This window comes from Penicillium samsonianum (assembly GCF_028829775.1).
Source record: "Penicillium samsonianum strain IBT 33392 chromosome Unknown utg000003l_segment0_segment0, whole genome shotgun sequence".
NCBI classification, from domain to species: domain Eukaryota; kingdom Fungi; phylum Ascomycota; class Eurotiomycetes; order Eurotiales; family Aspergillaceae; genus Penicillium; species Penicillium samsonianum.
The window spans coordinates 6,631,354-6,654,516 of NW_026643261.1; the positions used below are offsets into that span (position 1 = coordinate 6,631,354).

The following is a 23,163-nucleotide window of genomic DNA, read 5'->3' on the forward strand; positions in this document are numbered from 1 at the left end:
GCATAATCAAACTCGCTAAACTGCAACAAATGCGAAAAGAGACTGCCTCCATATCACGGTGTCTATGCCTCACAAACGCCCGCCGTCTAGTACCACCTAGGGAATTTCCCCAGAAAAACTCGGCTCGGCATCAGCCAGTTCCTCGCGAGATCTTTTATCACTCCGAGGCTCATCTTCCCTTCCGTCTTGCCACGTTGAGCAATGGCGACAGCGAAGCGCCTTTCAATAATTAGCCGAGGCGAAGCACACATGCGATCAAACCACTTACCGATTCACCGATATACTGCTTGCAGTATGGACACCGGACAGTAGGCTTAATGACCTTGTCGTGAAAGATCAACATGTACAAATGTCCGACCGCGTACAGAGTAAGGCTGACACCCAGGAAGTTGATAACTGTCTCGATAAACAGTCTGCATAAATATGTGTTAAACTGACGAACAGGATACCTTTCATGAGTAGCTGGGGTGGGTATACATACCCATAAGCCAGAACCAGTGCTCCATCTTCTCTCGCTTGATAGAGGGTGTTATACCCATTCTGCTGGTCGAAATTCGGACCCTTGGAGAGAACCGCGAATTTCTGATCCATGTTTCGGTTCAGAAATGGCAACAGAGAGACAATCGGTAGAACCATGTCTGTTACGAAAGATGTGACGACTTTAGTGAACGCATTAGCAATACTTTGGGCAGGATCTATATGTTAGCAGGGTGGTTAGGGTGTTATGCAAGAGGGAGAACTAACATCAAACCCAACGCAACCTCAAGAACATTATCCCTCGCCGCGAAATTTATAAAGCCATCCCAAGCATGTCGCACTTGCTCCTGGGCCTTCTGGCCAGTACGTAAAAAGACGTCGGTGCTTTCGTCGAGACCACGCATGTTGGGTTTACGGGGCAGCTTGTGAACCTCGTAAATCTCAAGAGAGCATATTCAGGCAAAATCCAAAAGAAGGAGAAAAGACCTCTCAAAAATCGCCTTTATCAGAGCTTTGGCGTCCATGCGCTCGGGTCATGTGGGTTAGGGCGCGGGGATGCAATTTAGCTATCTTGGCGCTACTTTACTACATGTGGATCTATTTAGTCTACTATTAAGAATTCAGGCGCACTGTAATCACGCGGGTGTGGACAATAAACATCTCTGCCTGGGCGTGGAGGCATTGCTTAGCCCTCAAAATGGCTGAGGATATGCTACTGGTATATCTAAGTACCCAGTACCTAGCAATACGCGCATAATGCCCCCTTGTGATAAGTACCGAGTACCTTGTCCGGGATTAGTGCAGATCAGCATCCCTGTACGTCTACAAATGTAAGTGTAACAAGAGATATTAGTATTAAAATTCGCACCCGCTATTACAATACTATGTGCCTCTTAACTAAATGTCATATCTTTTCACAGATATAGGAAATATACCACTAGTGCTGTTCATAAAGAGAGATCAGAGTCCGGTATACCAAAATATCGATTCAATTCATATCATAAGCGATCTAGCAAGTCCTGCCGCAGAGATATTTCTTATCCTCAACGCATTTTGAGAAAAGTCGACTTTATAGCACTCATAAAGCCAAGTACCCGCTCACGATTCGGCAAGCCACTGCTAGAATACCATTCCTGGTCAGAAACAAGACCCATCAAATCAAGCCGTAGGGCCTGCCAATCAATTGAATAGTCGGACTCCCTGAGTGGATTCAATTCAACGAATATCTCCTCTTTTAGCCGGCTTTTCCAAAACCCATCAGGCAATGTCCACTGCCATGCAGAAAGCAAATTTCGTGTGTTATTCACATCAGCCGGTGTGTAGTGAATAGGGCAAGTCCACTCGGCGATCATAATCGCAACTTCCAATGGTACGTCACTGCAACGGGATTTCACAGGTTCCTTCTTGGTCTTCCTTGCGCTGTCAATTGCTTTTTGAACCTCGGGCACTACGAAAGGATTCTTGTAAATATCGCAGCCGTAGTAGAATCCTGGATGACGAGGTCCCAGCCGAAGCTTCCATTCCATGAGCATATAATCAAGACCTCCCCACGCTTCATGATCATGCCAGTATTTTCGGGCAGCGCGAACGAATTTATCCATTTTGCTTTCAACCAATGTCGTTGATATGATGTGGTTAAGAAGAGCCCAACAGTGGGCATGGACAACGAATCCGATATTTTTGCCTCTGAAACGACCCAGCTGCCTTCTGACGCTTGCTGGATAGAATGGAATGAAGGTATCATCGTATTGGAGGTTGCGTGTTCTCCCACCGATTCGTGCCATGCCGGGGTTCTTCGGAACCATGTAAGGACTTCGTGGAAGCCTTTCTGGATAGGAGTATTTCACTTCAAGTGCAGTGATACCACTCAGAAAATATTTGGTAGTAGGCTCTTTGATTACTGGAACTGTTAGGATAAGCTGGACCTAGGAGGCTTCAATAAACTCACTGGCTCGACACATATATGACCACATGCTGGGGTACTTGGCAAAATCCACCTCTTCTACCTCCTTTGATGGGACCATCACATGCTCTAGTCTGGCCTTCGCATAGTGTTTCCACTTCTTTTCTCTGAACAGAACATCAGAGCGGGTTGGATTCACCGGTTGGGAGTAGATCATCTCCTTAACCTCCACTCCGCATAGAAGGCAAATTGGGTCTGGATTGATATCCCAGTCAATTGGGTCTCGTTCGAACTCAATAGCCATGGATGTACTAGCGATAAATGTAGTGTTGAGTTGATATGATCATGAAGAATTCTATCGAGTTACTGAAATAAAACCTCTATACAGTGATGTAACAATGAACGCTCGAATTCATGGAATGCTTTTCGGAACCGGGGTCAAGTGAAGTCCAGTGAACATTCAACAACGGTATGAGACTGATGTTTTAGGTTGGTTAGACCTATCCTATGCAATATAAACTTACATAAAGTATTTGGAATTCTTATCTTTCCCGGCTATGTTCGTATCGATGGAGGGTCCTCATCCTACCCCTATAAGAAGTCTAAGTTGCCGCCTCTATCCTTAAGGACGCAGGATTTTAATAATCTACTTTATCTGGCTGAAGATGATATAAGAGACGCTATATGAAATATAACACTCCGATGTTCTTTTCAGGTGTCTTTTCAGATGTCTTTTCAAATGTCTTTTCAGATGTTCTTTTCAGATATCTTTTTTTTAAATATTATTCCTTATAAGAACCTGTAACTAGCCAGATCTCTTCTCCCTTCTCTCCCCTCCTCTCTGTCCCCCTCCGCTCCACTCCAGGGGAACCATACAAGGTTCTTTTTCTCTCACCATAGAGATCCCTTGTGCGGTGATCTCTACGCTTCCTTAAGCACCGCCCCCATCATCCTGCAGGTAAACCAAACTAGGATCAATCTACTTCATGTCAGCTAACTCTCATTAGCTTTTCAAAATCCATGCCATCCAAAGGGAGATGAAGCGCATCAACAGGGCTGGTCCCGAGTTCGTTGCGTTTGGCGTATGGAACGCGATATTGTCCTGGCAATTTCCTGTCGGTGAAGGCTATATCACGCGACCTCAGGATAAACACACATCGCAATCAGGAAGGAAAGGCTATTCGGACTTGCATACCTTTCACTACCCAGAAAATGGAAACAAGGCCACCAAATTCCTGATTACCCAGTGTAAGAGGAAGGGCCTAGAAGGCCGGGAATCTGTCTGGCAAGATGGGGCTGCGCAGTTGCGTCAGTATCTCAGTGCCACTCACAAGACACGCTCCAAGGGCAAACGGACCCCCGTTTACGGTATAATTACCGTGGGGAGATATATGCGTGTGTATAAGTACTCTGATACACAAAAGGATATTGTGGATTGGGCCCCCCGGGGTGTGGAAAAGGGCAGGTACTTGGATCTTCAGGATGATGTAGATCGTCCTAGGATCGCCAAAATCCTTGACTATATCAGGGATAACCATTGAATCGGGAGAGGTTGTCTTGGCTGGATCCAACAACAGCAATACTACAAGTTCACACGCAAATTCTAACAAAATATTTCACTTCCATTAATAGCGATCTATACATAAAACTGATCCTGGAGATGCAAAGCCGTCGACTCAAGAATTCCAGCAACCCAAAGGTTCTCTAACTCGCAGCGTTGAACCTTTAGTGCCAATCCGTCTAGACGAGCCTCTATTTCATCACATTCGTCTTCAAACTCTGTCTGATCTGCAAGATCTCGGATGAACCAATAGCTGCGTTGCTTGAGAACAAGAGAACATCTCGGGGTCTCCGCAACCATGTCAAGTCCGGTGTCTTTCACTCGCGCTATTTGAGACCATAGACTTACAAGCCCTCTACAAACCTTGCCAATATGCTCATGCTCATAGTTGTTCGGGTGTTGTCTGCTGTAATCAGCTAGAGCCTCTGCCTGTTTCACAAAGGCGCGGCACTCCTTTTGGAAGCTTTTCTGCCACAGCGAGCGTGCTGGCTCGCGGTTAGACATCCTTTTGTTGAGAAAGTAACTCGGAGGCTTGAGCAGAGTGGTGGAATAATTGGGACTTACCTAGGTCTTGTTAACGATTCGGAATCTATTAGACTGAAAGAAAGAGAGAGAGCGAACCTTGTTCTCGGAGTTTTTAATATGGTTTGCTTGATCGACTTACTCGGGAAAGTGCTGGAAGAGGAGCTATTTATGACTTCCGGTTAATTTTCACCTAAGCTATTAAGAGCCTTTGTTTCGTTGTCATCCATTCTCTCCAGGCTAGTCATGCAATTCTTTCATTTATCCGTTCCTCCTAGTTGCACTAAGTCAATGACTTTGTCGATTGGCTGACAATCACTCAATTGAGACAAAAAACAATAGCACTGTTTGAACTCTTTGTGTTCTTTTCCTCCTGATAAAGATCTGGAAGATGCCAACAAAGCGATCCTGGATTCCTCATCGTAGGTAAAAGATGACAAGGCGAGAAAAAATAATGAAATAATACCTCCTTCATTTATAGAAAGACAAAAGACAAACTCCAATCCGTATAGGTGTGCATAGTTCCAGCCCCTGGCTTACACAGTAGACTTGTTATGAGTTGGCGACTGGTTCAAATCACCACTAAGGCTGGGAGAACTCCCTTCACCAGTGGAACTAGGGGTCTGTCGCGGCCAGCTACCCTTCTCATTAATCTGTGAATCGCTGGTACCACTCGTGCTGGTGATATATCGGCCGAATAGCCTGGACCAGACCTTGGTGTTAGTGGCCTTGAACAAATGCCGCATATTTGTCAAACAGGCTGCAACTATCCCGACAGCGGGATCAATGCATCTCCACACACTTGCTGGGACTTGGTTATCTGTTCGAGTCGTAGTAGGAAGTTTTTATAGATTCGGGTTGGGGAGTAATTCCGCATACAGGTAATTTCATCCCCCTGTGTGGAGAGCTGGATCAGGACGACCAGACGAATGATATCGAAGATTAGAGTCCTAATTTTGTTAGAGGGATGCTTTACATAGAGACAGTGGGTAAAGAGCTTACAAGAATCCTAGAACAAAAACCTCAGAAAGACCCGACTTCTTGGCCTTGGAGATGGGAAGGTTCCACACGATGTGCATCGGCATCAGGAGGATAATTGCGTCTGTGGCGATATTGGGAATCTGAATACCGTAGTTAAATTTTGACAGATTCATGCAACCACCTTCTACCATGGGGTGCCACAGCTTCTCGGTTGGGATGCAAGCGAAGCAGCCTGCGAGAACACCGCAGGCAGTCCACAGGATCACACTCAGAGATACAATATTGACGGCGTATTTCATGGTCTTGATAGGGAAAAGTCTGCGTTAGAGCATTAGGATGGATGGTTTGATGCTTGCAATGCAGCCTGTGTAAAGGATCGAGCTTGTAAACAGTGTCTGCAGATCTGTTAGTACGTGGTCTACACATGTGATACACAGCGATGCGAATCCAATATCATACCTTTAGATAGGCAACTATCTGTTCGGGGGAGAGCTCGAAGATATGGGTTCCTAGTCCATTGTAGAGTACTGCTGTCCGTTAACTTGTGGCTTGTTTAGGTGTGAATGAACTAACGTACGCACAACTCCTGCGATCGATATGCCGTATTCGAGGATCTGTTTACAAAGGTTAGCCTTGATATATAAATATTCAAGGCGTGCTTCTCACCAACGCAAGGATAATGAGCCAGTCATCCAGAAAATGACCGCTTCTGTTAATCGCTCGAGAGATGATCCGGAATCCGACTGCAGTAGTAGACAATATGAAAGCAAAGCAAGTCGAAGTGATAACCACATGGAGTAAGTTATCATGGTCGTAGCCATGGATGGTCCAGGCCACTGAATCCGGCATGTCGCATGTATCAACAAAGTATAGAGACTGAATTCTCAAAGGAGTGGTAGTGCAGATATCAGCGCGATCTAGGAATCCCAGATCGAATATATACACAGAAGCGAACCAACAGACCCCCCAAAAGAAGGAAATGAACAGGTCTCACATTGTTTAGCTCTAATATTTCGAATATAACCTTATAACAATGACCGCTCTCTCACAGCAGTAGCTACCGGGTTGATATATATCCCATCCTTACATATTAGCCCATCAACATAGTCAAACCCCTACTCCAGGGCTTCAACCTTTTCCAGGGAAGACATTTCCACGCCGGCGCCAGCCTCCAAGAACCGATCCGACTTCACCGTCACCAATCGATGCATCAGCTATCGTAGACTTGACATGAATATATCTACGGCCCATGCGCCCCTCCAGTGCATCGCCTTACATATTGCCGTGACTAGCTTGACAACCGGGGTGCCGTAACGGCAATTATGTACAAAGTAGTATGGACCTCGGGAGGACTCCGACTCCGTAGACTCTTCAAAAAATCGGTGTGCCACTTAGTGGATCATCCTGGCGCATTGACCCATCCCCTCGGTGAGGTCGGGGCTGATCGGTATCAATCCGCCAGTATGGTTTGCACGATTGTGCGATCTTTCTCGAGTTTATTGATATGACACATCCCGCAGGCAAAAATTACTACGTGCTTTATTCGAACTGCTACCTTCCATACCTTGAATGGCTTAGTTGGGTGGCGTGGCTCGCTGCCGTCACTTGGAGTCTCCCGTATACCCGCGGGTCTTGGCTTGATATTTAGTTGGGCGAGACCCTCAATATTCTTATGTGAAAGTTTAATGATTTCTGCCTGTCTTGGAATATATGTCGTAAAAGCCTCGAAAATGCTCAATTATTAGTTATAAAACTTTAGAGGTTGGGTGGATCTGGCGATGGGGTTACATGTTGTTATGGTAAAACAGGTACTTGAAGATGAACAAATAGATTTTCTCGTCGATTGTATTAATTAATCAGTTCTCACTCCGATTTTGTTCTCTGCGTGCCTCAATTAAGCTAATTAGCCCGGTATCAGCCCTCACCATGCCATGTTTACACCGTAGGTAGCAATGTGATAGATCACATTTCACCAGCCGCATACAGTCATCCATGGATCTGCAACATTAACGAGAGTAACTAGTTAGTTAGTTAGTTACTAGTAGTGGATTTACGTAACAACCAGCCCTGATCTTCAAACTTAGCATCTCCCTCTCACGCCTGTAAATTGGAAAGGCTGACAGAAGTATGGAGTACTCTTTCCCTACAAAACTGCCCTAAATCGAACATCTCGAGACATATCAAATGATAAACGCTATTACATCACAATGCAAAACTATATACATGTACACAGGACTCCATGCCGTCAAGCCCTGCTCCCTGGCTAGAAATGGCGCATCATCTCGGTGGCGGACCATAAGACATCGGCCCGGGAGTAGTATACGGCGAGAGCAGCGTCGCCCCCCGTTCCCTGGCCGCGCGAGAGCGGTACTCCTCACGCTTCTGGATCTCCTTCTCATCCTGAATCAATGTGCAGCATGTACAGCAGGTTGCCCGCACACAGTCCGACGCAATACTACCCTGGATTCCATACGCCTTTCTCGTTCTGGTGTGTTGGACCGTGGCCAGTAACCCTGTTGTGCTGTGTTAGAATGGTTCTTTTCTTTTTCTCAGTTGCTCGGTCGCGATGTTGCAGATCTCACTCAAGCTTGGTCCTGAACTTGAAGTTGGAGTTAGACTTACATTGACATCCACATAGCAGTCCCATCCCCGTGCATGACCCGTTACATGTCTCATAGCCGAGCATGTTGGTCGGATCCTCCTTTCTCGATTTCATCGAGAGTCGGTGCTGTGTTCTCCCATACAAAATGCACGGACAAAACAGTCCCAGACAGCAGATTCCGAAATTCGAAAATTCGCATAGTCCGTTGCTCCATCCTCCTCCCCTCATCTCCTGATTTGGATGGGTGGTTTGACCAGGCTGGTGGTATGCGCTCAAGTCATCTGGTTGGGGTGCATGCAATGTTGTCGCTCTGGTGGGTGGAGGGAAATACGGCGACTTAGGTGACTGCAGGGGGTTTTCGTCCGGAACAATGGGCATGGTTTCGCTTCGTGAGAGAGCTTCGGGGTTTACCTTCAGGGGTAGTGGCCCTGGTGAGTTCGGGGGTGGCGAGCTGGGAGGTTCGGTATACGAGGCATATTGCTGGGTGGGTATTTCGATGCCGAGCTGTTGTTCCTGGATGTGGGTGTATGACTGCGTCGCATACGGATGACTCGCATATGAGTGGGGAGACATCGGGAAGTTGTGCTGTTGTTGTTCGGGTACGTTCGCATACTGAGGAGATACGCTCATGCCAATCTGCGGGTGCCATTGGTACTGCTGTTGCTCTGGTATATTTGTATACGACTGGGTCGCGTATGCCTGAGGGGACATCGTGCGACTTTGTTGTTCGGCTATGTTTGTATATGACTGGCTGGTATAGGATTGGGCGTAAACTTGAGCGGCATGCTGCTGGTGCTCGGGTGTGATTGCGTACGTTTGAGGAGACACTGAAGTGTTATGTTGTTGCTGTAGTTGTAGCTGCTGCTGCTGCTGCTGCTGCTGTTGTTGTTGTTGCTGCTGCTGCTGGTTGCGAACCAAAGGCGCATAATTCGCTGGGTGCTGCTCTATGGGCGGACAGTTGGCATAGTCCGGGATTATTCCCTGATTCTGAAATTGTTGCTCTTTCTCACTCGGTGCATATGACCATGCTCGCTGTCGCTCTTTCGGGGGCTCTTCCACTGCGGGATGCTGCGGGGGCGCACTCGGTTCCGCTGGGGGAGGCGATGATAGATCCCGTTGGTGGGAGGATGGATGCATTTCGAGTGGTGTTTCCATAAACGAATACCTCTGGTGATTTCCTCCCACTGTGGTGTCCACGTTCAAACGACTCATTTTGAAGTCAAGGCAGTAGGCTTTCTCGCGAATCTCCTAACAAGTAAATGGATATAACTCTGATCGAGATCTCCTCAAGAGTAAAATAGTAGATTTGGTTGATCACGAGGTAGATAATTGAAAGTGGGAATCTCGCTGTATGACACGCGACTCAACGGCTTTCTGGGGATCAACATAGGTATTAGGGAAAGAGGGATTTGCTAAAGGACATGAGATCGACAGTGGAAAATGGGATGTATAAGGTCCAACGTGCCTATAAGGCCTCAAGTGTGAACGAAGGCGCATGGTGGAAGGAAGCCGGCATTAAACTAAGGAGTGGAAGACCATAGGAGGCTTGTAAGCGGGGAGTACAAAAGTCAGAGCTCTGCGGGGATCTCCTCTCTTTTTCTTCTACGAGGAAGCTGGTTCGTTGAAAAAAAAAATCCTGGTCTTTCTCCCTTGGCCCCTAATGCATCTGCTTCACCTCGCTGAGGACTCTGGTTGGGTTACGACCCGCTCGGCTCCCAATCACTTTTATCCCATCACAATCACACTTAAGCGCTGTTGGTTTTAGTCTCCTAATCAACCCTTGTCTACATATGTAGGTAGGCTATCTTGGTTTACTTATATATTTACTATGCCGCTTTACCTAGGTAGAATATCTCTATTATTTATGTCCAAGCTTTTGTGGAATACAGCCTTACCCGACCTTTTATCCAGCTGAACAATTCACATCCATCCATGATATATATACTGCGAGATTATACATCATTTTGTAAAGAGCGATAATATGATAATACTAAGCAGGCAGCAGCTTTGAGAATTTTAATTCCACTATACTGATTTGTCTTGGCTGAATATGTACTACGTACTTCTCTTTCGTTTCCCCTCAAGATAAGGTCATTTTCGTGGCTTTTCAAAGTGGGGGCAGTTAATTTGAAAGTGGTTTTAGTTTAGTTCCTTTACGGGGACTGTGAAGGGGATATAAGGCCTTGGTCATTTTAGTCCGAGAGCTTAACCTCAGAATAAACTAGTATTAAGATATTAAGGTACTAATATACTAAGATGCTAATATATTAAGATGTTACCGAGTTCATTATAAGCCCCGTGGATCAACACCTATTAGCGATCGACATAGCTGCACACTATGCATTGAGACAGGTGATTGGCAGATGCAAGATAGCAATCAAAATAAAGATATTGAGAAATTCAATTGAAAATATTACCTTGCTTGGTATGTAGGCTCGAAGCATGGGGTTGACAAATCTCAACCTTGGGAGCCTACAATATCCATTGTTATATCCCAGTATATCATTCCGAGATCTCTGAGATTATGCTGTGAGTATCTTCAATACCCCAGGAACCCTAGCCAGAAGATACCAAGGTATTCAGAAGAGAAGCTCTGTAAGACGTTCCACAATAGACCGAGTACTCCCGTACTAGTACTTATAGTTAGTACTTGTAGAAGCTGAGGTGTATTTGTATTCTCTCTCTAAGAAAGTGAAAGTGAAAGAGGCAAACTCCCCGCTCAAATTTTTTTTATATAATTTCGTCATTTTCTTCCATATTCTCTTCCTTTCTCTATCTCTTTTCAATAGCCTTTAATATCCTCAATATCTTCAGTATCTTCTTTATCTTTTATCTTTTTCATTTTTTTCCCCCCCAATTTTGGCCTTGAAAATTGGATCCACCCAAGGGCGGTGACGGTCCAAAGGCCTCTCTCTCAAACTTCCCCGTTCATCAATTCCCTTTCCCTTACTCCTTGTTTCTTTTGCTTCCCCGGCATTCTGACCGATTTGCGGCTTTTTCTTAGCCTGTAAGATCTCTCTCTGCCCCAACGTGCCCCCCCCCATAACACTCTTTTTCCCCCACCCCTTGAATGCCATAGAGATAGAATTCCTCTAACGCCTATCTTTCTTCCTTCAGTTCCAGGCATCTACCTTAGTCTTAAATCTTCTTTTTTTTTTTCTTACGCCCAACCACTCCGGTTTCCGCTTCCATACCATCCCGTCCTGTGCTTGACCAATGTCCACCCCATGTCAAACTCGCCGTCCGTACCCGAAGATACCTTGCCTAGCCCCCCTGGTGACACCTGCTACACCTGCCCAACATGATTGCTCCAAGGATACCGTCCATGGAGGTAGCCCACGTCACCACTTGCGGCAGGCCCAGCATCTGTCTCAGGGGTCTGGCGAAGTTCCATCACCATCGCGCGCTGAATCCCCCACCGCCCATTCCTGGTCCCAGCCCGCGTCCCGATTACTCCCTCTAAAAAGAACCGCTACCACACCTCCGGAGAATACCGCGCACCCGGATATTGTCTACCGGCCTCAGCTGTCAGAGCGTGACAGTATTTTCGCTACTCATTACCTTCCCTCAGATAGTGCCGCAAATACCCCACAATTACCCCCCGAAAAGGCCTTGGGCAATGAACGCCAGATCAACTTGATCCCTAGCCTCGACGATGCATCCGTGTCTCCAAGTGCATTCTCCAAGGTCTCTCCCCACCGTTTTAACGTCGACCCTTCCCGCATGGAAGTTGACGTCCACAGAAACTCTCCATTGCGTTCCTCTACTCTCTTCTCATCCACCGATCTCCCTCGTTTGTCTCTCCTGCGCGCATCGACCTCGCCGACGGATCACTTAAAGAAAACCGAGGTAGAGACAGGTGTGCAGGCTCATTTGGGATCTCAGCGGTCCAAGGTGCCATTGGATAACACAGGTACGAAGACCCGTCGGTTTCAAGGCACTTTACCTGAACGGAATCTCTTGCCGTCCACATTAGATGATGTCTCTCGTACCTCCCACTCTTTGACCATCCCTTCCTCTGGCGAGGGCTCTCAGGTCAGTCGGGATCTCTTATCCTACAGTCCGAAAGAAGAAACCCCTCAGGCCCCTGTGGTGCTGGAGCGAAGCCCCAGCAGAGGTCGTCGTGGCCGAGTTGACAGCTCTATTGAAGCCAATTTGACCAACGCGGAGCCGGCTTCTAATGTGCGCAGCCGTAAGTCTAGCCACTACCTTGGCCTTTTCAAAGAAAACACAACGTCTTCACCGGATCGCAAACGACGGGAGGATCGCGGCCGGCCACAAGATGAGACGTTGGAGTCGAGGGATCGCATCATGGATTATGAACAAGAACCACATCGTTCAGAGCAGGAAACTTCGCTTCGTAAAAGCATATCGCTCTCCGCACTTAGCGATGCTCCGTCTCTCCAACCTCCACCTCCGGCTGAGTTCCCCCACACCATACATGACGATGAGCCCTCCAAGCGTCTCCCTACAGCATTGCCTCGCAGCTTACTAGAGGAGATCCGGAACTTTCATCTCACGCCTGGCGGTAGCCATGGATCTTCTTTCTCAAAAAGCATTCCAACTCAATATTCAGAGCGCACCCGTGACTACTTCCAGAAGGATCTTCATATCGAGGTATCCCCGTCTGACTCTTTCGAGGAAGAGGAGCGTCGTGGATCAAGGCAATTTGGGGTTGAGGAGGAGGAAAATGAGCAAATCTCGTCTGCCGTTTACTTCCCCCACGAGCGTACAGTGCCTGACGGGGTTGATGGCCTACAACAATTTCCCGATGGGCCTCTTGATGTACAGCCGGGTCAGCTGTCGGCTGCGGAGAAAGGTCATGAGCTGATGTTAGTACCGCAAGAGCGTAGCGATTCTCCCGAAAAGGAAATCAGCCATGTGGATATATCCTTTCGATCTAAGAATGAAAGTAAGATCCTTTATGGCGATATCCATTCTCCACGAGAGAATGTGCCAGACAAGCCTTTGAGTACCATCTCTGAATACAGCGATTCAATCTACGATTCCGAAGTCGAACCCCCATCAGCAGATGAAAGTATACAATCTGCTGACGAGGTCGAAACCCCGACTGCCACACCGACCCAGCGTTCTCGGATTCTCTCTCGCCCCCAGCCCCAACCCCCGGGGCCTCTTGGTGCCGTGGAATTAAAGCCCTATCGACATCAGGTTGGCGGGCACACAACTGTTTTCCGATTTTCCAGACGCGCTGTATGCAAGCAGCTGAACAACCGAGAGAATGAGTTCTATGAACGCATTGAAATGAGGCACCCAGATATGTTGGTGTTTCTTCCAAAGTACGTTAAATCAATTCCATGGAAAGGAGACGGCTATCAGCGTATCAAATACTAATATTCTGGGCAGATACATCGGAGTGTTGAATGTCACCTTCTCGAAGACATCTAAAAGAAAGGATCAGGTTGATTCTGCCGATGGAATAACTTCAGAGACGACACTTGCCAATGGAACTTCCGCCCTCAGCTCTCAGCTTCTCGAGGCAACAGAGTCACAAGAGCCACAGCGAATTGTTAGCCAGTCGCAAGTCACAGGGGTCATCCCCAAAGTCATTCTTGAGAACAATCGCCACATCATTCCTGCCGATCTTTTTACCCGTCAACAGCGACCGCGGACAGCAGATGCTTCAATAAACCGTGCACGGTCCGCTGACGGCCTCAAAGGTATGTCAGCGGAATCTGATACATCGGCTCTGAGCAAGCGGGCCAAGATCTGGGGCGCCACGACCGTCAATCTCAAGCTTCAGGAGCAGGTTCTCCGCGAGGTATTCAGCCCTCCTGCCATTCATCATCATCGACGGCACGCTCGTGGTCATGTCCATCTACCAAGAGCTAATTCCGATATGCCGCCCGCCGCCCGCCGCCGAGAGAACCTATCAGAAGACCGCACAGCTAGCAATGAACGGCCAGTCCATGGGCCAATCGCAGCTCTCAAGACAGAAGCGATTGACATAAAGGTTTCCCCTAGTGAAGGCCCTGCTCTTTCATCGTCGGCTTCGACTGCCCTGGACGCCAATCAAAACCGCCTAGAGAAGATCCGGACCGAAGAGGTGCCTAACCGAGCAAGCTCGCTCTCTCGGGCCCATCACACAAGACGGCGGCATTCCGGGAGTGGCCTCCGGAGACGTGGCAGCATGGACTCTCGCAACAATGGAGAGCTCCTGTTCTTCGATGACGATGATTATAGCGGTGACAAGGAGGATGATATTTTCTCCATGGAGGCCGATGCCTCAATGTCGAATGCTTCTTCCACCGCCAAACGGTCAGCTTCACCAGCGTCAGAAAGTAACTCGCCCAATGGTTACCTCACAACCGAGGGCTTTGCTCCTAGTAGAACTTCTGATCCAACCCGCTTCAGACCACAAGAACCCATCAACACGATCTTGCCCAGCAACCCTAAAGAGGCACAGTTGAGAAAGGACGAACGAGTGCAGTTCTTCCTCCTCCTTGAGGATCTCACAGCTGGTATGAATAAACCCTGCGTGTTGGATTTGAAGATGGGTACTCGACAGTATGGTATCGAAGCAAATGAGAAGAAGAAGAAGTCTCAGCGAAGGAAATGTCAGTCCACTACTTCGCAGCAGCTGGGTGTGCGACTCTGCGGCATGCAGACTTGGAACGTCAAGAAGCAGGAGTACATCTTTGAAGACAAGTATTTCGGGCGCGATTTGAAATCTGGCCGTGAGTTCCAGGATGCGCTCACTCGGTTCCTTTACGACGGCGTCAGCTATGCCAGTGTTGCCAAAAAGATCCCTGTCATTCTGGAGAAATTAGCTTTGTTAGAGCACATGATTCGACAACTGGATAGCTACCGGCTCTATGCTAGCAGTCTCTTGATTCTTTACGACGGAGAACCACAATCTCCACCTCCGCAAGGACCACCTCGTTCTGGAGAACCCACGCCACTCAAGCATGGAACCTCCGAAGACGGCCAGAGCAAACTGAACGTTCAACTGAAGATTGTCGATTTCGCCAATTGCGTCACTGGCGAGGACAAACTTCCTCCAGATACACCATGTCCACCTCACAACCCGCACGACATCGACCGTGGATATCTGCGTGGCCTCCGCACACTGCGCATGTATTTCCAGCGGATCATGAAAGAGGTCAGTCTAGATGAATTTGTGGAACGAGGTGAAGGTGAAGCCATCGCGCTGGGCTCTCAACCTGCGGCTCGTGAGAGACCCTCTGCTCAGTATTGGGATGAGACCATGATGGAAACAGACGCGGGCGAAGTCAGTTTCTAGTTCCCTTTTTTTTCTTTTTCGAATTTTGCTTTTTTTTTTTTTTTTTCCATCATCTCTCGGCCCACTGCCGATACGTGGCGTTCGGAGGATAGACCCTTCCACGCCGGAACGCCAGCATTCATATGCACCAGTGCCTGATCTCGCCTGATCGACGCTACGAAATAACGACCCAGCCCTTCATTGGGTATTTCTATGATCCCCGTCAACGCTTGGATGCATTTAGAGTCGTTGCAAGTTCTTATTTGCCCATTTTGCTTTTGTTTTTCTTCTTTTTGTTTCCCAGTAGCCTTTTTGTCTTTTTTTCTCGGGCGTGTATCAGTTTCTTTTCTCAGTCTTGTTTTATTGATATTGATAATACCCCCCAATGTCTCCAAATACCTTTTTTTCGGTCTGTCTCCTTCATGGGTTGTTACTATGATCTTACTTGTACATGAGTATCCTTTTTTCTATCTCTAGATGGCCGATTTCCCTTCATTTCTACTATTTCACAATATATTCCTTTTTCAATGACGTGATCGAATATAGTAGACCTGTAATGAGTCACGTGGAATGACTCCAACTCTCTCCGCTCTTCCCCTCAACTTGCCTTGACAACTACTTTTGGATAACATATACATTACCTTGTACCTCAATAATGCTACATTGAACATAACTCTCTATGGTCAAAAGCTGAACTCCAATGACGTAGCGCAAGCATTGAACAACACAACCTCGGGATCCACCCAGCTGACACCGCTCCCCGCCCTTGAAGCTCCATCACACGGACAATCGTACTCAATATTTCAGAGCTGCCAAATCGTGAACGCCACATAGTTTGATCTCGAACGCCTTCCCGTCTCTCATACCCAAATATACCGCCTATCTTACACTTCCCCTCGGCAAAGAGTCGGTTCCACAGCCTAGCGCAACCGGTGCGGAGAAAGCACCATGACGATCGATAAGCGTGATTTCGACGCGAATCGCCCGCTCCTCCAGGATATCGACGCAGAACAAGACACAACCGACCGAAGCGCAGAGCCATCACGGCGACATTCACGGAGCTCCGGTGACGGACTCGGTCTACGGAGTGATGACGGGCTATTGAGCGATGTCGTCGAGGAGATTGTCGAGCGTGACAGGCGGAAGATGCAGAAGGAGGTTATCAGAGTGCTTAGCTTTGGCTGGGGTGTTATTACTTGGTATGGGAAAGCCTTCTTCTTACTATCATACTTAAGAGAATATCTCAATCGGGACCCTGGAAGCTGACTCTTATATTCGTGTTTTGCAGTCTGGGAGCTGGCAGTATCACTGCTTTCTCTTTGTATGGCCATCTACTCCTTACCCGACTCCATTACTCGCAGCTCCAGGTCAATACCGTTTCTATCGCAGCGGAAATCGCAATGTACCTTCCAGTTCCCTTGTTCGGCTACTTGTGTGATCGGTACAGCCCGTCGCCACTAGCTATGTTCTCGGGACTGGTCTTTGGCATCGGGTATCTCCTCGCTGCATTCACGTATAAGAGCGGCCCGCCTGTTGATGCGGGCGGCTCTGGATGGCCGTTCTGGGTGATGGTCGTGGCGTTTATCGCCATTGGTATGGGGACTAGCTGCATGTATCTAGCAGCTGTTGCGACATGCGCCAAGAACTTCGGCAGGGGAAAGCACAAGGGCATTATGCTTGCTGTTCCTATTGCGGCGTTCGGTCTCAGTGGTATGTGGCAGAGCCAGCTCGGGACGTATCTGTTATATGAACACCTCGAGGATGGGAGTCACGGTGACCTCGACGTTTTTAAATACTTCGTCTTTCTGGCACTGCTGTTGCTGGGGATTGGGATAATCGGTACCTTTGCATTGCGCATCGTGGAGGATGATGACAAGTATATTGATGAGACGGTTGAAGAACTGGAGCGCAGTGGACTGCTGGAGGAGAGTGATTTCTTCCAGCCGCGAAATGAAATCAGGCAAGCGGTTGAGTACGGCACATTCTCTGATGCATTCGACGTGGAGCATTCAACCCTGTCTGAAGAAGAGCTTGAGCAGCAAAGATTAGAGAAGGAACGCGAGGAAGAGGAACGCCGGAAAAAGAACTGGCTGCTCAACTATGAAACACGCGCGTTCCTACAAGACACGACCATGTGGTGGCTGGCCGCAGGCTTCTTCTTGGTCACCGGCCCCGGCGAATCGTACATCAACAACGTGAGTTTATCTAAAACCTCACCTCCAGACTACAGCTAACCTATTATCCAAAACAGCTGGGCACAATCATTCCAACCCTGACACCTCAATCCTACCCAACAGGCGCCTCACCCCCAGCCGGATCCCCCTCAACCCACGTCACAACCATAGCCCTAACCTCGACCATCGCCCGCCTCCTAACAGGCTCACTTTCCGACTTCTTCGCACCCCCAGCAATCCACCTCTTCCCTTCAATGCCCGATGGTTCCCGACACACATCCCCTCCATCCTCACGTCTCACTCTATCCCGCATGACCTTCCTCATCCCCTCAGCCTTCCTCCTCTCACTGGGCTACCTCCTCCTCGCCTCCCCTCTCCCACTAGCACACCCAGGAATCTTCAACCTGACAACCGCGCTGATCGGCTTCGGGTACGGCAGCGCCTTCTCCCTAGCACCCATCATCATCTCCGTCGTCTGGGGCGTCGAGAACTTCGCCACAAACTGGGGTATCGTTTGCATGATGCCTGCGGCTGGTGCTGCGCTCTGGGGTATTGTTTACTCCGCTGCTTATCAGAATGCTATGGATCGTGGCGACGGTGATGGCTTTTCTGATGGTCAGTGCCATGGATGGCGGTGCTATGGGTTCTGGGCTGTTGGATGCACGGTTAGTGTTTGGGTTGCTGTTTTGGCTTGGTTGGCTGCTTGGAGGGGGTGGAAGAGGAGGGGGGTTGTTGTTTAGTTTTCAGCGTTTAGTAGCGAAGGGTTTGATTTTGGGATTTCGTTGTCTTTGAGATGCCTAATCTGTTTGGTATCTGAGTTTCATATGGGCGTTGATATGGGTTCTATACATGAATGTGGGTTTGGCATTTGCATTTATTTCGGCGCTTTCTATCATCTTACATTGATGTTCAAATACTACATTTGCACAAAAAGGACAAAGGCAATCGCTGTGTTTTTAGGTGGCACACTACTTGGGCTGTACGAACTGGCATTCAGTCAATAGCAATATGTCCCATAAACCAACAGGAAATCCATCTCATTTGGAGGGCAATATCCAATTTCCCATCCAGAAGAGTGGCGAGGCAGGCAGGGTATCAGAAGCCCAACTACTCGAGCAATTAACCAAAAGATAATCCGAGACGCCAATTGGATGCAACATCCAGAATGCAGAGGTATCTCTACAGTATCCCAGGCTAAAAATGGCAAGAATAACCAAAATCAAGCACCAAGACAAAAACAAACCTAAATGTCCGTTGAACTCGGATCAAGTCCAGTGAACACTTTGTACAGCCGCTTACTGGCAGCGGGTCCGATGCGCGCATTCGTCAGGGAGCCGTTTTTGTTCGCGGATTTCTATAGCAGTCAGTAAGAAATTCCGATAGAAAAAAAAAGGCCAAGCCAGTATAGATACGAAACAAAGCCAGCATCTCTAAGAGATTAAAAGAAAAACCTACCTTAATATCCTCCAGCATCATAGCGCCATGCATCCTCATTCCACGAGTCAAATCCGCAACACAGGGATACTGCCCCGCAATCCCATAAGCCATAGGAGCCGTCACGCGGTTGACCTCCTGAATCATCTTGATGAAAGTATCCTGCTTATCGACGCCCGTCTTCACCTGTCCGGTATCCATACAGAAAGCAGCATTGTGTGCTTCCTGTCGTTCACGGCGGTAGGGCACTGTCGAGATGTGCTCGGTGAAATTCTTAATCCACTCCGCGGAGTCGGCTGGCGCGGTCGTGTGGTGGATGAGACAGGAATGCGTGACCTGTAGTGCGAGCAGAGCGTCTTCGACAGTCTCGTCGTCGACGAGCGGCGTCGTGTCGGGCTTTTTCTTTGATTTTCGCGCTCTGCGAGCTGTGCTTTGTTCCTCTGGTACGGTTGTTTCGGCGAGTTGGCGCAGGACTTCGGCTTGGAAGGCTCTGTTGCGGGCGTTTGTGTTTTTGCGCATTAGAGCCGTCAGCCCTTCGATTAGGTAGATGGGTTTGCAGTCTGGGTAGGCGCTTTTTATTCGCAGGACGTGCGTTTCTAGGATTTCTCTTTCTCTTTCTTTGTCGTCTGGTGGTGCGGTTATCATGTTGATGAACTCTTGCGCGGGTACAAGGCAGAGCACGTGGTCTTCTTTTTGGATGAAGGATGGACACGGCTCCCAGTGGCGTAGGGTTCTGTTGTACGTGGCGTTCATTTTGCGACGCCATTTGACTACGTTGGGAATTGCGCTTGTGAAAAATGTATGTTGGACGCCGAGTCGTTTCATGAACTCGACGGTTTGAGTGCCGACGCTGCTGTCTTCAAGAGATGTGGCCATGTCAACGATCATCTCTGGTGCGGAATCCTTTTTGTTCACTTTCAGCTTGTTGACGCTTGCGATGTCGGCAGCACGTTGTTTCTCTTTCGCTTTCTCCTCTTTGAGCTTCAGCTTGCGCTCTTTCTCGAGCTCGCGTTCTCGTTCTCGCTGTAGCTTTGCTTCATCGCGTGCTTTCGCCTTTGCTTCCTTTTCAGCGGTGGTAACTTTGCTTGTCTTCTTTGTTGTCTTCCGGGGTGCTGCTGGTTCATCAATGTCGTCGTCGGAAAAGACCTCCGCGGCCGTAGATTTTAGGCTAGTGCCTTTCTGTTTTCGAGCACCAGAATTTGTTTTGGGGCCTGAAGTATGTTCGTCGCCAAGGCGAGATAATAGTCGAGCTGTCGATTCGGAGAAGATAGGATTCGAGATGGGATTCGAGACAGTCGGTTTTTTCAATAGGTCAGAAAACTCCGGCAGAGCAAACGGATCACTGAATTCATCAATATCACTACGCCCTCGGAAACTCGAGGGCGGAGGTTTCATGGGGTCCGTCAATAAGTCATCGTCATCAAGCGCAATAATATCCCGGGTTGAAAGATTCGGTTTCCGCGATGAAGGCTTTGGCAGAGGAACTGGGGCCGAAGAGGTAAAGACAATTGGATCCGACTCTTCAACGCGCGACTTAGATGGCTTGTTCTGCGCCGCAGCGTTTACTGGCGGCAGGTCAAAATCATCATCGGAGATCGAGAACCAAGGCTCCGCCGCAGTGGCTGGAGCTCGAGGTTCGTTTGGCGTGATGCTTTGTCGTAGAGAAGAAGTGTCTTGGTCGCTCACTCGCCGTTTCTTGGCGGGCTTGTCGAAGACGTCTTCATAGTCGAACAGGGATGTATCGAACGGGTCTGACGAAATCGGATTGAGCTGGTGGGCTGGACGTCGCGACGGAAGTTCGGCTGGCTGTTGCAGCTTTAGCGGCTGGGGCTTTGGTGGGGTGGGAGGATCGGAGGATAGGAGGTCTATTATTTCGGGCATGTTGAGGAACCTCAATGCCACTAGGGCCGCGGCGATTAAGGATAAAGAACAATTGATAGAGGGGGACGCGACGTCACCGCGAACAAAACACGAGGTCATGTGACCGATATGTTGAGAGTGGTTGTGGTGTTGGGGGTGAACATGTTCAGTAAGGGAGGAAATGGGGGAACTAGTGTAACTTAAGAAATAGTAGATTAATGTAAAGTACACTGATTTAATGCATGGGCTCTGGATTATAACGCTCGAAATAAAATTGCAGCCATCACTGCAACAATAGCCCCAACTAGTGCGAGAATGACAAACACCTGCTGCCACCCATTGAATGGCCTTCTTTCGGCTCTGAGCATGGTGGAGATCTCTTCTTCTAGTCTATCACCCATAGCAGTGAGTGAGAATTCCTGCTGCGCCCTGTTCTTGCCAGCAAGAGCCATGCGTTGAAGATCCTCCCGACTCAGTCCGTATAGTGCCTTGTCCATCACAGCAGTCCACTCTTCATCTGCGTGGGCATCCCGGAGCCAGCCCGTTTCGCCCTCGACAATCGTCTCCAGTGGACCGCCAGTATTAGATGCTAGTACTGGGAGACCAACGCGCATTGCTTCGACAGGTACAATGCCAAAGTGTTCGTTGATCGGTGTGTAGAGAAGGAGCTTTGATTGCGCCAACAGGGTATCTTTGAATGCAGTGGGAACAGAAAGAAGGAAGAGGACATCAATGTTGTCGGGTATTGAAAGTGCAGATAGGACTGTCTTGGAGGTTGCGGTCTTCAACCCGAGACTGGTCGCGAGCTCGTCCAGCTCTTGGTGGTACTGAACATTCTCGTGGACACGATTGTCGTAACCGCCTGCAAAATGTCATGTTAGAATTTATACAAACCCCAAATCCATGCACAAGTTCTTACCAGCAATCACTAGCCGCGTCCCTTTCCTCTTCTCCGCTCCTAGTCCATTATAAGCGCGAATCGCCAACGCCATATCCTTCTTACGCTCGAAGCGATTGATGCTGAGCAGGATCTTCTTCCCGCCCCAGAGGGGGTCTTCCTCCGCTTTCTCAGGCACTGACACCCCGGGATCCATGTCGACACAAGGATATACCACCTCCACATCACCCAACCGGTCCGCACCAAAGACGTCACGCACGACCCCACGGGAGAACCTAGAGTTCGCAACAACGCGATCCGACGCGCTCATCGCCCAGCCTTCAAACCAATCAAACGGAAACCGGTACAGCACCTTTGCCAAGCGAAGAAGTGAGCCGCCCTCATCACGACGCGCGAGCAATTGATCCGGGAAGTGACAATAGAAGAGGATGCGCTGGCGTCTGGACTGGCGCGGGCGGCCGAACAACTTCAAAAATGGCACGCAAGCCGGCAACTGGTCCACAATGAAGATATCATCGCGGTCCTCCTCGTCATCGGTGGTTATGGTAGCTGTCTCCGGTGTCCCCCTTGTCCCAAGCTCGCCTAGTAGTGAGACGGTAAGATGTAGCTGGCGCAAGGCAGCCATGAGGATGTGAAGTCTGCCGCAGACATGGGCGGGAAAGAGGGTGTTTCCGCGCACGCGGACGTCCAGCGTGCCATCGCGCGCCTCGTCGAAGCAGTGGGCCTTATCGCGGTGGGAGGTGTAGATCGTTACGCGGTGGCCTCGGTTCTGGAGGGCTAGGGCGACGTCGATTATTAGCCGCTCGGCACCTCCGATACCCAGATCCGGGTGGATTATTGTCACATTGGACCGTTGGAGGCCCATGGTGAGTTGTTTTTGGAGCTTGGAGATTGGAGCTGCCGTTGCGACAAGCTTAAAGACACGTGGGGTATACGCGTCATGTGATGCAAGTACATATGCCACAGTGTTATCTTACAAAGTTAATTGATCCATTTGTCTAATATTCTGTGTCAATAATGTTTTGGCTCATTGTAACGGCTAATACCTAGAACATAAGCCCTTAGGCTGTGGTGTTATTATGGCGTGGTGGGCTCAGTGTGAGTTAACGGATTATCATAAGTAGATGTCAAGTGCCGAGTGTTCTTATTAATTAATAAGATTGTGGGATATCGTCTTCGGTGCAAAGCACTTAAAGATAATGTAGAGTAATATTTTAGCCAAATGGTTCAAGAAAAGTAGTATGAAGCTCGAATTATATACTTGCTCTCAAGATCTCCTAGGATCCGATAGAAGACAGCACACAAGATATAAACCACAGCAGCGGATATCAAGAACGACTAGGTTCAGCGAACGAACAATGCATTTGCGTTAGTACTCGCATACGGCGGAAGTGAGGCACATTCATTTCCTAATACTGAGGGCGATAATGGAACCATCTCATAACAGGATACATATATACCAGCTACAATGTTGCTAAAAGCGCTATGGAATAAACCAATAGCAGAAACTA

At 48.6% G+C, this 23,163-nt stretch overlaps 10 protein-coding genes across 10 annotated transcripts; 3 read left to right on the forward strand and 7 right to left on the reverse strand.

Moving 5' to 3' along the window:
* Nucleotides 1–21: 21 nt before the first annotated feature.
* On the reverse strand, nt 22–928 carry N7471_006197 (Large-conductance mechanosensitive channel). Its single transcript, XM_057278916.1, has 4 exons — nt 745–928; nt 482–682; nt 269–413; nt 22–219 (listed from the first exon to the last, which is right to left on the reverse strand). Exons 1-4 carry the CDS (start codon nt 879–881, stop codon nt 97–99), a joined length of 606 nt encoding a protein of 201 aa, XP_057138526.1. The 5' UTR covers nt 882–928; the 3' UTR covers nt 22–96.
* Nucleotides 929–1,520: 592 nt separating this feature from the next.
* Nucleotides 1,521–2,684, reverse strand: N7471_006198 (uncharacterized protein; the record flags this gene model as incomplete). The annotated part of the gene is made up of 2 exons (XM_057278917.1): nt 1,521–2,377; nt 2,426–2,684. The coding sequence occupies 2 exons, from the start codon at nt 2,682–2,684 to the stop codon at nt 1,521–1,523; spliced, it is 1,116 nt and encodes a 371-aa protein (XP_057138527.1).
* Nucleotides 2,685–3,417: 733 nt separating this feature from the next.
* N7471_006199 (uncharacterized protein) lies at nt 3,418–3,921 on the forward strand (the record flags this gene model as incomplete). Its single annotated transcript, XM_057278918.1, has 1 exon — nt 3,418–3,921. The coding sequence occupies one exon, from the start codon at nt 3,418–3,420 to the stop codon at nt 3,919–3,921; it is 504 nt and encodes a 167-aa protein (XP_057138528.1).
* Nucleotides 3,922–4,016: 95 nt separating this feature from the next.
* Nucleotides 4,017–4,445, reverse strand: N7471_006200 (uncharacterized protein; the record flags this gene model as incomplete). The annotated part of the gene is made up of 1 exon (XM_057278919.1): nt 4,017–4,445. One exon carries the CDS (start codon nt 4,443–4,445, stop codon nt 4,017–4,019), a length of 429 nt encoding a protein of 142 aa, XP_057138529.1.
* Nucleotides 4,446–4,999: 554 nt separating this feature from the next.
* On the reverse strand, nt 5,000–6,293 carry N7471_006201 (uncharacterized protein; the record flags this gene model as incomplete). The annotated part of the gene is made up of 6 exons (XM_057278920.1): nt 5,000–5,283; nt 5,343–5,413; nt 5,466–5,746; nt 5,904–5,971; nt 6,022–6,058; nt 6,111–6,293. The coding sequence occupies 6 exons, from the start codon at nt 6,291–6,293 to the stop codon at nt 5,000–5,002; spliced, it is 924 nt and encodes a 307-aa protein (XP_057138530.1).
* A 1,428-nt stretch (nt 6,294–7,721) lies between these two features.
* N7471_006202 (DUF614 domain protein) lies at nt 7,722–9,258 on the reverse strand (the record flags this gene model as incomplete). Its single annotated transcript, XM_057278921.1, has 2 exons — nt 7,722–7,957; nt 8,067–9,258. 2 exons carry the CDS (start codon nt 9,256–9,258, stop codon nt 7,722–7,724), a joined length of 1,428 nt encoding a protein of 475 aa, XP_057138531.1.
* Nucleotides 9,259–11,262: 2,004 nt separating this feature from the next.
* N7471_006203 (inositol polyphosphate kinase KCS1) lies at nt 11,263–15,307 on the forward strand (the record flags this gene model as incomplete). The annotated part of the gene is made up of 2 exons (XM_057278922.1): nt 11,263–13,343; nt 13,411–15,307. The coding sequence occupies 2 exons, from the start codon at nt 11,263–11,265 to the stop codon at nt 15,305–15,307; spliced, it is 3,978 nt and encodes a 1,325-aa protein (XP_057138532.1).
* A 927-nt stretch (nt 15,308–16,234) lies between these two features.
* Nucleotides 16,235–18,200, forward strand: N7471_006204 (MFS transporter; the record flags this gene model as incomplete). The annotated part of the gene is made up of 3 exons (XM_057278923.1): nt 16,235–16,485; nt 16,575–17,481; nt 17,538–18,200. The coding sequence occupies 3 exons, from the start codon at nt 16,235–16,237 to the stop codon at nt 18,198–18,200; spliced, it is 1,821 nt and encodes a 606-aa protein (XP_057138533.1).
* Nucleotides 18,201–18,703: 503 nt separating this feature from the next.
* On the reverse strand, nt 18,704–20,775 carry N7471_006205 (uncharacterized protein; the record flags this gene model as incomplete). Its single annotated transcript, XM_057278924.1, has 2 exons — nt 18,704–18,814; nt 18,916–20,775. 2 exons carry the CDS (start codon nt 20,773–20,775, stop codon nt 18,704–18,706), a joined length of 1,971 nt encoding a protein of 656 aa, XP_057138534.1.
* A 233-nt stretch (nt 20,776–21,008) lies between these two features.
* N7471_006206 (GDP-Man:Man(1)GlcNAc(2)-PP-dolichol alpha-1,3-mannosyltransferase) lies at nt 21,009–22,517 on the reverse strand (the record flags this gene model as incomplete). The annotated part of the gene is made up of 2 exons (XM_057278925.1): nt 21,009–21,616; nt 21,674–22,517. 2 exons carry the CDS (start codon nt 22,515–22,517, stop codon nt 21,009–21,011), a joined length of 1,452 nt encoding a protein of 483 aa, XP_057138535.1.
* Nucleotides 22,518–23,163: the final 646 nt, after the last annotated feature.